This window comes from Macaca mulatta, chromosome 1 (genome assembly GCF_049350105.2).
Source record: "Macaca mulatta isolate MMU2019108-1 chromosome 1, T2T-MMU8v2.0, whole genome shotgun sequence".
Taxonomy (NCBI): Eukaryota; Metazoa; Chordata; class Mammalia; order Primates; family Cercopithecidae; genus Macaca; species Macaca mulatta.
Genome location: NC_133406.1, coordinates 80,512,102 through 80,524,013, shown reverse-complemented (window position 1 = coordinate 80,524,013; position 11,912 = coordinate 80,512,102). Strand labels below are relative to the sequence as shown.

General features: G+C 38.1%; 1 protein-coding gene across 8 annotated transcripts in view; it reads right to left on the bottom strand.

Annotated features, from left to right (window-relative positions):
• Positions 1-2,151: 2,151 nt before the first annotated feature.
• The window catches only part of MIA3 (MIA SH3 domain ER export factor 3), a 52,926-nt gene continuing 43,165 nt past the window's right edge, over positions 2,152-11,912 (bottom strand). For 5 of the 8 annotated variants that reach the window (XM_077937889.1, XM_015115721.3, XM_077937906.1 and 2 more), the window contains 10 exons: positions 9,724-9,825; positions 9,032-9,092; positions 8,888-8,923; positions 8,745-8,812; positions 8,541-8,641; positions 8,235-8,372; positions 6,435-6,503; positions 6,218-6,297; positions 4,404-4,554; positions 2,152-2,989 (listed from right to left, as the gene is read on the bottom strand). In XM_077937889.1, coding sequence (XP_077794015.1) covers positions 2,679-2,989; positions 4,404-4,554; positions 6,218-6,297; positions 6,435-6,503; positions 8,235-8,372; positions 8,541-8,641; positions 8,745-8,812; positions 8,888-8,923; positions 9,032-9,092; positions 9,724-9,825 — 1,117 coding nt within the window. In that variant the 3' untranslated portion in view covers positions 2,152-2,678. Of the gene's footprint in view, positions 2,990-4,403; positions 4,555-6,021; positions 6,094-6,217; positions 6,298-6,434; positions 6,504-8,234; positions 8,373-8,540; positions 8,642-8,744; positions 8,813-8,887; positions 8,924-9,031; positions 9,093-9,723; positions 9,826-11,912 lie in introns of all 8 variants that reach the window. The other 3 variants (XM_015115698.3, XM_077937898.1, XM_028853474.2) reach the window with 1 other exon arrangement.

Genomic DNA, 11,912 nt, shown 5'->3' with positions numbered 1-11,912 from the left:
CACTGTGTGATTAGCTTAACTTTAATTCGGACTTGAATATAATGAGAAAATGAGTGATTGTCTTGCAGTTGACACAGAATATACTACATCCCACAAATTACTTACTTTCCAATGAAAAAAATCAGCCATTGACGATGTCACTACAACCATAGCAGAAATGCCTTCAGGCTGAATATTGCTGCTTCATAAATAAGACAATTTTAGCAACTAAATCCAGACACAATTAGTTGGAGATGACTTCCGAAATAGATGAAACTTTAGAGATGGAAAAGTGATTTGACTGAGGGATGATACTCCCTATGCCATCTGCGTTTTGGCGCCCTGCTTTGGGGTTTGCTGCAGAAATGGTGCAATCAGATGGATGTGAGAGGAAGCAGTTATGGACTGGCTCACAACTTCTCAGAGAAGCTACACTGGAATCTCCACAGCTTGCCAGTTTCTCAATTATGTCAGATACAGAATAATCACCAAAAAAGGCTTTAGAGGGGAAAAATACTCTTAATTTTGAATTTTAAAAATAGATTTAATTTACCTATTCTACTTACCTTCCTAGATGGCATAATCTACACTTAAATGACATTTAAAATTAGAAATTATATTAATTTCAGCATTGTTTTGTGTCCTAAAGAGACTGACAGGTAAATTCAAAAATTGTATTTGTGACTTAATCTTATTTTACATGTGGCTAAAAGTGGCCTATGCTCCTCTGTGGAGTTTTCCTCTTAATTTCTTCTATTCTTGATATTAAATGGGAGGACATATAGATTGAATTCTCTTTTCCTGAAGAATTTATATATCCTTATGAACTTTGACAGAGTTGCCTTCTTTCAAAGTCCTTATCTTTCTAAACTATCTTCAGTTGTTTAGTATAAAGAGAAAATTGTTCCACATTGAAGCTTTTATTCCTTTTTACAAGATATTCTTAATCAATTAAATATCACAACAGTGACAAGACATACACTAGGTTTCAAAAGCGCGGTGGCTCAAGCCTGTAATCCCAGCACTTTGGGAGGCCGAGACGGGCGGATCACGAGGTCAGGAGATCGAGACCATCCTGGCTAACACGGTGAAACCCCGTCTCTACTAAAAAATACAAAAAACTAGCCGGGCGAGGTGGCGGGCGCCTGTAGTCCCAGCTACTTGGGAGGCTGAGGCAGGAGAATGGCGTAAACCCGGGAGGCGGAGCTTGCAGTGAGCTGAGATCCGGCCACTGTACTCCAGCTCGGGTGACAGAGCGAGACTCCGTCTCAAAAAAAAAAAAAAAAAAAAAAAAAAAAAAAAAAATATTACATTATAGGACTTCAATGAATGGAAGAATGTAACCTAGCAGCAAACAAAAGTATCAGCCTTTTATGATTTTAGTTTTAGTCTAGATCTTAAACTCCTTAAAAGGAGTGCTATTATTACTGTAATTAAAATGTCTGAAGTTAGTTCTTAGAAATGCTGTAGAGTATTTAAAGAAACATTGTTTTAAAGGCACAGTGTAGTAATGGATAAAACTTTAAGTATGCTACAATTCCAGATGGTTAGTTACTGATTTTTAAATAAAAGCACCAATGTTTAAATATTAATTTTGGAATAACACCTGTCGCCCCCCCTCTTCCTCCCTAAAAAAAAACTGATTTCAACCCTTGATTGCTGACCTAGGGCATGTTGTAAGCCTCATAGTCCTAAATCATTCTTTCTCATGGCATTATACTCTTCCAATCTTTTTATTGTATTCCTCAAAAATCAGTGGCAAGGAATGGGAAAGACGAGACTGTATATTTAAAAATTTTTTAAAGATTTCTGTACTTTTATGGCCATGACACATCATTTTCATTTTTCTGTTGTGTACCTTTTTTCTACAGGAATGGTAAAAGCAATAGAACATCAGGTCAAACAACTCTTGCTACTAATGTAAACTCACTCTCAGAAAACCATTCTAAACAGACAATGAGGATCGTAAAGAAAGCATGTGAATGCTATACAAGTGGGAAATAAACTTCTTTGAAATGAAAAGACATCACTTGTAGAGTTCACAGGTGAGGGGGTAGCAGCCGGAAGTGTGCCACCAGCCACCATCTTCAGTTCTGGGAGCCGGAGTGTACATGTTCCCCAAATCGCACAAACCTCACTAACAGTCCAATGAATCAACAGACACTTGGGAAATATTAATAACAAATTTTTATGAGCTGTTACTACAAAGAACTTCAGCAAGAGGGGAGATGAAGTTTAGTGATCTTTTAGTAAACATTTTTAGCGTAACAGTCTTTGTGACCAGATAGTTTAAAAAAAAAAAACGCTTATAAACACCATTGCTCCGTATTCAGCTGGTGTACACTAAAAATAGGATAATGGAAATACATGTTCTTAAAGCATTTCCACAGGAAATGTTCATATTTTTCATGACATTCTAAATCATTTAGCAATTACATATGCTACATTAGCTAAAACACAGGTATTCTTTATTGCACATTTCAAAGTTGTAAGGACGCTCTAGCTTAAAAGGTGTCTTATTTAGGGAAGAAATGACATTTCTGAATTGTTTGGCTCAAAAATGCACACTGCCGAGGCAGCGCAGTTCTAACAACAGACCTTTTAAAATAAAGTTTTGTATTTTGAAGCCAATGAAATCTTTTACTGTAATGAATAATGCACAGTACACTTTCTCTCCAACAAAATGTCAGAGGTCATAGTTATGGGCTCTGTTTTAAAGCCTGTGAACAGTCCTGGCTAGTGCTCTGAGAGGCAGGAGGAGGATCATCTCTAGAGCCTGATGGCGGTAAGTCTCTTGCAGCAGGTGGTGGTGGGTAATCCTGGGGACCATGGGTTGGGGGTGGTAATCGGGCACCAGGAATAAAGTACTCTCTTGGGCCAAGTGGACCTAAAGGTCTAAATGGTGTGTGTCCAGATAAAAATTCCCGAGGGTGGAGAGGCAGGTCCCGTTTTCCTGGTGGAACGCCTGGTGCAAATTCTCTTAAGCCTAGTGGTGGACGCATACCAGGGCCTGGAAAACAAAAATTATTTCTAGTAAATTCCTAGGAACATATCTAAATTAAGATAATGCCAGGTATGTTAATACAGTCTGTCATCCTTTCTTTTTTTTTGGAGGCAGAGTCTTGCCTGTCACCTGGACTGGAGTGTAGTGGAGTGACCATGGCTCACTGCAGCCTCAATCTCCTGGACACAATCGATCCTCCCACCTCAGACTCCCGAGTAGCTGGGACTACAGATGGATGCCACCACTCCCAACTAATTTTTGTATTTTTTGTAGAGATGGCGGTTTCACCATGTTGCCCACGCTGGTCTCAAACTCCTAGACTCAAGGGATCCACCTGCCTCAGCCTCATCTAATGAATGGTGGGATTCATAAAGTGCTGGGATTACAAGCGTGAGCCACTGTGCCTGGCCTATCATCTTTATCTTAAAAAGAGATAGATTTGCACTCCACCATACCAAGAAGACAGACTAAATATGGCTTCATTGCAATAAAAATTTTGATAAATTCCATTAACTACTGTGTATCAGTTACAAATTTATGCAGTACACTTTGGGAGGCCGAGGCAGGCATATCACGAGGTCAGGAGATCGAGACCATCCTGGCTAACACAGTGAAACCCTGTCTCTACTAAAAATACAAAAAATTAGCCGGGTGTGGTGGCGGGCGCCTGTAGTCACAGCTACTTGGGAGGCTGAGGCAGGAGAATGGCGTGAACCCGGGAGGCGGAGCTTGCAGTGAGGAGAGATCGTGCCACCACACTCCAGCGTGGGCAACAAGTGAGACTCCATCTCAAAAAAAAAAAAAAAAAATTATGCAGTAGCTCAAGATGGAGCTAATAATGCCATAAAAATTAAGGTGCTTGCCCTGCTGGAAAAGGCCTTCCAGCTGCATCTAATTAAATTCAGCAGCATTCATTAGATAGCTGTTAAATTCTACCTTCTCTTTCATATCTCCTTCCTTTGTATTCCCAAGGTGAGGATTGAGGGTTTGTATCTTTCCCTAATATCCTGTGACCTACTGCTTATGCTTCCATTATGGGTGATTAGAAGCTTTATGTTGTAGAGTGTGTATATTTGTGACCTACAAGACATCTTAATTAGGGGATATATTTTATCTACCTTGCTATCCATTGCAGAGCCTAGTACACAGCCACAAATGTTCAATAAACATGTGCTTAATATTTCTGGCTTTTTATGAATAGCCCCTTTCCTTGTTCTATTAGAGACAATTATTGCCCATCTAATCACAGGAGATTATGCAGCACCCTTTGTGTCCTAAGGAACTTGGGGAAAAGTTAACAATGTACTCAATCAGCTTCATCACTGCACTGCAAAGCCCTGCAATTGCAGTTGTATTAGCAAGGGATAGAGGGAGATGAATGTGCTTTACAAGTCAATCACTACTGTTCAGATCATCTTACCAAAGGGTGGAGGAAGTGGCCGAGGCCCGAAAGGTCCGCAGAGCTGAGGTGGTGGTCCATATCGAATGGGTGGTGGTATAGGGCCTCCCATAGGGGTGCTCATGAGAGGGACTCCTGAGAAAGGAGGGGGCCCTTTTGGAGCCATATTAACCTGCAGAGTAGAAGCAATTGAAGTTTTGAAATACTCTGGTATGACAGACAAAAGCACCAACACCAGTAAAAACTAAAACCCAATGAAGCAGATATCAGGCATTTGTCCGAAGAGCAGAATTAGTGCAAAAAACTCTACCCCTCTCATTTGTTACCACTGATAGCTTAGAAAGGTTAAAAGTACGCCACAGGAGTGAACACTTGCTATAATCGTATTATTGCTTACATCTGCAAATGGAACGGAACGCACAGGTTATAAATGGAGGTCATTCCTGACTAATACAGAAGTTATGCCATTCATACGTCTATTTCTAAGGCAGTCACTCCCTCTGCACATCCCTCCCATCAGAGTAATTTCCATATTAAGGATGCAGAGAATGAATGGGAATGAAAAATCCATTCTCTACCATGTAATAGTGATTATTCAGAGTACCTTCTGTAGGCCTTACATATATTAACTCGAATTATCACATCTCTAAATCTCTAATAGGACCATCTTGTTCTAAATATGCAGGAACACAGGCACAGAGAGCATTAGATTTGCTGACGGTCACACAGCATGTAAGAGGCTGGCTGGAATTCAATGCCAGGTTTGACTCCAACGCCACGTTCTTTCCACCTCTGCTTCTCCTGTCTCACAAAGCAGCCTCTACACTCTTTGAAGTCTCCTACTTCAAAGGGGTCTTGGGTCTTATCCAAGCTGCCCTTGGATAAAAACATTTCTCAAGAGATGTGTATTCCTGGAGTCCTCTGCTGGAACTTGGAAGTATTTTCCAAGAGAAACAATGTTATGTACACAAATTACACAGGCACAGCTCTATCTACCTTCATTCACTAGTAATACTGTCTACTATGAGATACTGATTAATAATTTCCTATGGGAAAGTGGGTTGGAAACTCTCAATCATTAAACTTATTTTAATTTCAATGTAGAGAATCACGGTGAGGTATGATCAGAGGACTTACCAGCCATAACAGCTACACAAGTTACAAGAGAATATACTTATGTGAACACTGTTTAAGGACACTGCTGGGAACTGGCTCAATGGGTAATTATAGACTTTCACTATTCAGTATTTCACTTCCAGCAAACATTCTTCTGTTATCGATCTGTAATTTCAGACCATTCAAAATAGGGTTTGCCTAATATACAATTGGAGGTATTCTTAAATACGACACTTCCAAATGAAGACATAGTAATGAATTACACAATTTACAATGAATTTACTTTGCCTAATAGCATTAAACACTGAAACACACAAGAGTGGGGACTTTTCACTTTTGTTTAAGTTAATTACAGTTACAGCAGATGCTCTACACAGGTTAAATGTCTAACTAAACAGGAGAGAGGAGAAAAGGCCAATGAATCCATCAGATTTCAGCAACACTCCCAAGTCAAGGATAAAAGTAAGATCAATATTGCCATGCAACTTATAGCCCAGTTCAGTCCACACTTCTAAGTACTTACTGCTACTGGATGCTCAGCCAAAGATGTAATGCTGGGAACTGAGGGGACTTCAGGCTCTTGCAGAACAGTTTGCTTTTTTAAAAAATAAATGAGATAGTACAGGTAGAACACACAAATAGGAGATGAGGCAAAGACAGAGTTGTAGGAAAAGCTAAATGTCCTGAAATAACTAATTATTCAAAATGGGTGCATTTACCTTGCCTTCATCGATTACCCTGTTAGGGGAAGAGCCTCTTGAGCTGCTGTTCATCATGGCAGCTGTACCAGATCCTGGATCTGTTAAAGACCAGAGAACTGATTTAGACTTATTCTGACTTGTGTACTCTGTGAGGAGGATTAAAAAAAAAAAAAAAAAATTCCTCTGCCCACTTCCTGCATGGTTTTAGACTCTTTGAACACTCTTGCTCCCTTACCAGAAGGAGAGGGTTTCCCAGATGCCTCAGCTGACCATCGAGGATGAGGTAGAGGCCCGTCCACTGATCCTTGAGAAAGAAATAACAGAGCCCTTATATGTATTTTTTGGAAGAAATAATCAATTGTGGACAGGTCAGGGTTCAAGTCTATCTGGAAAGCAATATTAAAAATGGGTCTCCCAATCCTTATGAAGGGAAATCACTTACAATTTATGCACGGACTTAAAGAATTAAAATAAAAACTGCCTTGCACTGAAAGAACAATAAATCCTGCACATTAATGGCTCTGGTTCTACACTTCAAGCTACAGACTTCCATGTATTGTATTCTACATGGTGATTTTTGTTCAGTGTATATGTAATCTGACTTCTGTATCTTACCGAGTATTATAGACATATTTAGGATTCAAAATAGACTTAACAGCGTTTCATACTATAGTAATGAGAAGTGGAAACGTATGCCGCATAAACTATAAAGTTATTAAGGCTACTTTATAATACAGTTGACTCTTGAACAATGCAGGGGTTAAGTGTGCTGATCCCCTGCGCAGTCAAAAATCCACGTGTAACTTTTGACTCCCCAAAACCTGCCTACTATTGACCAGAAGCCTTACCAATAACATAAACAGTTAATATATATTCTGTATATATATTGTATACTGTATTCTTACTTTAATAAAGCAAGCTAAAGAAAATGTTATTGAAATCATAAGAGGAAATGTATTTATAGCACTGTATTGTATTTGTACTGTACACGTACATGGTCTGTTTACAAGATGAATCGTCTGACTGAAATGACTGATAACTGCTACTGCACACTCCAATCTATGGTATATATCAAAGCAATTCAACTTTCTCTAGTAGTGTCATGACTCTGCTACTGGAGAATACTTCCAGCATCACTAGTGGCATTTTATATGGGTCCCATGGTGTTATTCAAGGTTTATGGTATTGCACTAAACGTGAAAAATACACAAGAACCATGAGAGATTATGTTTACTGTGATACACAATTTACTGGAAAGATGAACTGCCCACATGCAGATTAACATCACATGGTGTTTTAAGTGGATACTCACAACACTTGAGCTCACTGTAGTAGCAACAGGAGGTGGTTATGAAATTATTACAGTAGTACAGTATGTACTACAGCTAATCTTACGCATTTATGATTTAAAACTGCATCTTTACATGTGTTTATTTTTTCCCAATTGTGAATGGTATCAGGTACATCTGTGCTTGTGCAAGTTATGATAAATTTTAACTTTTAAAAATATATCTTTGTATATTTTACAATAGTATATGATAAAACAGACTAGTATTTATATATATTTTATGCATTCACGACATACATAAATTTTTCTTAAATTTTTTAATATTTCTAGGCTATGTGGTTCATCTGCAAGTTCTTTCAAATTATTGCAAAGCTCCAAAAAATTTCCCAAGATATTTTTTGAAAAAAATCTGCATAGAAGTGGACCTGCACAGATCAAACTTGTGTTGTTCAAGTGTCAGCTGTATTTGGGAGAGGAATCCCACAGAACTTTAATTGAAAGATAAAAGCTTATACTTCAGAGTAAAAAACTAAGAAAGAAAACAATAAAGGAAAGTAATAAATGCCTTCTGTTCTAAAGCAAAATCTTTCAGTTGAATACTTGCAGTTGAATCCACCAAGACAAAGTAAGAAATTTTCTTTTCTATACTGGACAGACCCGAATTCTGAAGTGTTTGCATTAGAATTCTCAAATAAAAGGGAAAAAACCACCCAAAAGAGTATTGCAAGGAAACACGTGAATGCTCACCAAATTCACTTCTAGGCATATCTCTTCGACTGAGCGTAGCAGAGAGAGGTCTCACGGGTGGCTCCACTGTCAATGGAGGGGAGCATTCACCACCACTCACAGGGGATGGGCCAAAAGAGCCATTCTGGCTCAGAGGACCTAAAGATGACAGCGTCGTGTTAGCATTTTAAGACAGACTTTTTTTCTTTACTCAGTTCTTGGGATTATTCCTAGGGTACCATACCATTACACACAGAAACAAAAAGTCACGTATATATATTTTACATCAAAAAACAGATTGCTGCCCTTTACAAGGTGCTCCCTTACCTCTCCGTGGAGGGTTTTGTGTATTTGGTCTTCCTGGCATTGGTTTTACAATCACAGGTTCTTCTTGCAGCATTGCCATCTTTTGTGTTAATTCTAATAATCTTGAATATAGAGAAAGAATATTTAAGAAAGACTTAAATGTGAAACAGAAACCAATTCCTTAAGACATCACACACTGAAAATACAGGCATCAAAATCACATACTTGTGTCTCAAGTTGGCAGCTTCCCTTTTCTCTTCAGCTATAGCTCTTTCTGCAGCACGAGCTTTGAGCTATTGAAGAAAAATATCCAAATTCAGCTGTGGGAGACTATGCACAAAATAAGGTAAAGAAAAAACAAATCTTACCCAGTTTTCATGAGCTTTCTTCTCATGGGTAGCAATCTGAAAAAGATAATATATCACAAAATATGCTTACAGATTCATTATAATAGCCTGTAGTACTTACCAAAGAATTCCGGGCACTATATAGTAGAGCACTAGAATTATTACCTGGTTTTTAAATGACCGCTCTGTCTTCTGTAATTCATCCTCCATTTCTTCAATTCTCCGCCTAAGAATTACACTTGGTTTTATCATTTAAAGCACAACCAAATAAAAACCCAAACCATCTGACTATGTTAACCTTTACCCTAACAACTGTACCCTAATACAGCTTATCCAGAAATATAAAGCATATTTTACATGGTTGGTTATAACAAAAGTACAATACGATGAAAACTAATGATACATAATTTCCTTTAACAGCTGGAGATTCTGAGTTGATAAATTAAAATTTCTTTAACTGTTCCTAAATATGTTCTCAAATAATCCTATTATTAATATCTTCCACTATAAACCTTTTTTCATCCTTTAATTATATTATAAAAAAATTTCCCAAAGTTAGGACTACTGGGTCTATCAAATGGCAAAATCACTTTAATGGCTTTTGACACATACAACAAACTGCCCCCACGCCCCCCCCGACCCCCAGAACTGTTTGCATGAATCAAGTTCTCTTACAGTTTTGCCAACACTGGCTATTTGTTAATATTTTTCCATTTGTTAACTTAAAATATAGTTTTTCTTTTTTGTGAACTGATGTATTCATGTCCTCTAACCATTTATTTGTGCTTTGGTGCTAATAAAAAAAGCCAACACTAGTTTCATTAGCCACTGATACCCTCTTTAGAAGGTGAACTTACTTGTAAGTTTTTACTTCCTCTGCAGCCGAAACTGCCTTTTCATCTGCAGCTGACAGCCTGTGCTCTCTTTCTTGTCGTTCATACTCTTCTTGACTCAGTTTCCTAAGATAAAACTGGTTGTCAGTGGAAGTGTTTCTCTTTTCCTCCTGGCATTCTGTCTGAATACTCTAATAAAATCTCACTTCCTATCCTATTCTTAAAAATGCATAGATTATACAAAGTCATAGGAAGGAACCCAAACTGTTCTTCAGGATAAAAATCCAACTATGGCTTGTTGATACATCACCTGCATTTTCTAATGTCTCATAATTCTCTCCTCATTAGTAAATAATACAAATGTAAAAAAGCACTATGTGTCCCATGGGAAAGACTGTTGTGTTGAAATGATGAATGTGCACTTTTCTTCAATGTAGAAAGCCAGGACTGATCAACCTAACACAGTTAAGCTTATTAGGATAATGCAGGAGATAATTACTTCTCTTATTTCTAGCCATGGAAAGACCACTAATTAATTTTCTTATGGGCTGTTTCTCAATCCAAGAATGGTACCACGATAAAGACAGCCAATGAAAGAGCTTTTTAGAACATGTCCTTAACTGTACAATTAACCCCAGAACATTTTCACACTACAGACATGGAGCTCTCCTACCTATTTCAATGGAATCATGATTAAGCAGAGAGACAAATCTGAGTATCGGCAATGTCTGTTGAACAGAAAAGGAATCCAAACTGTCCCGTAATCAGGGTGCTACGTACTGGAAACTGGTTTTAACCTGACAACCTTCAAGCTCAAGAGGTCAGCCAACTATAACACAGATTGTAAAGGCAGCAACGTTTAATGGTTTAAAAGTGCTACCTGTAGTTACCCTTATATTTCTTTACTTATAGTTCTGATGCAAAAGGTACCTGAAAATTTTCTATAAATTGGAAACAAAAATAGAGGAGCTATAGTAAAATAGTAAAAAGGGTTATTAACACTAAAGAGAAAGAAGTTTATGTACTCTTTTACAACTGCTCATTCAATACTTCAGCAAATATTTCATGAGTGACTATAATATACTAGTTACCTTGTAAGAGGCTAAGATAAAGGCATGGGTATGGTAAGTACCACCTCTGCACTAAAGGGGCTCACAGCTGAATGTGTAAAAGGTGCATATAAGAACAGAACAATCCCTCTCTGACTCTGGCTTAGGAAGGGGTGTGGAAAAAACAAGTCTTGAAGAAAGATTCAAGAGAATTTTGTTTCCAATAATGGATGAGTTAGTCTGCAAACACTGAAAATAAGAACATATGGACAAAAATATAAAGAATGTGCTCAAAGGCATCAGAAAGCTAATAAGGCAGTGAAGAAAATCCAGTAGGAAAAAACACAGAATTATAAGTAAGCCTGGCATCTTAAGCCATTTTCCCCCAGGTTCATCCGTGCATTGAAGACAATGCAGACATATAAGAAGGTTGAAAAGAACTTTCAACAGATCCCTGGGTTCAGAGAAACAAGAAGTGGAGTTCAGGACTGCCAATGAGAAGGACCCCTAGTAAAAGCCCTAGGCTTTGGGTTGAGACCAGAAAAGAGCTGCACACTTGGAGTACTGAACAGGCAATAAATACAATGTCCTTTAAAGGGATCAGGCCGTTTTTGAATGATTTTAATTGCTAACTGGAATAAAGTAATGACCACCCACTAGAGGTAATCTCATATATTTTCTGTAGGACGCTAACATCATCTTAGACCTCAAATTTCCCTGACAGTTCACCGCTCCATCAAAACCAACCAGGCATTCCACAAGACAAGACAATGTGATCACAATCTAAAAGACCAGAGAAACACACTCATAAGGGATCCACATAATAGGATTACCACATAGATTTTAAAACAATTGTGCCTTACATATTGAAGGAAGTACAAGTCAAGATTACACATTTCAGCAGAGGATTAGAAACTATAAAAGTGAAAAACAGTGAAACCAAAAAGAACTCAATGATTTTAGCAGATTAGACAACTGAGGTGAGATTTTAGCACACTGGAAGATAGGTCAGAAGAAAACAACCAGAATGAAGCAAATTCAGAACGTAGGAGGCACTGGGTGAGGGGTAGGAGTGGGAGATCCTAGTATGTTTAATTGGATTATCAGGACAAGTGAGAATGAGATAGAATTGATATGTGAAAAAAGAGTCCCCAAATTCAAGAG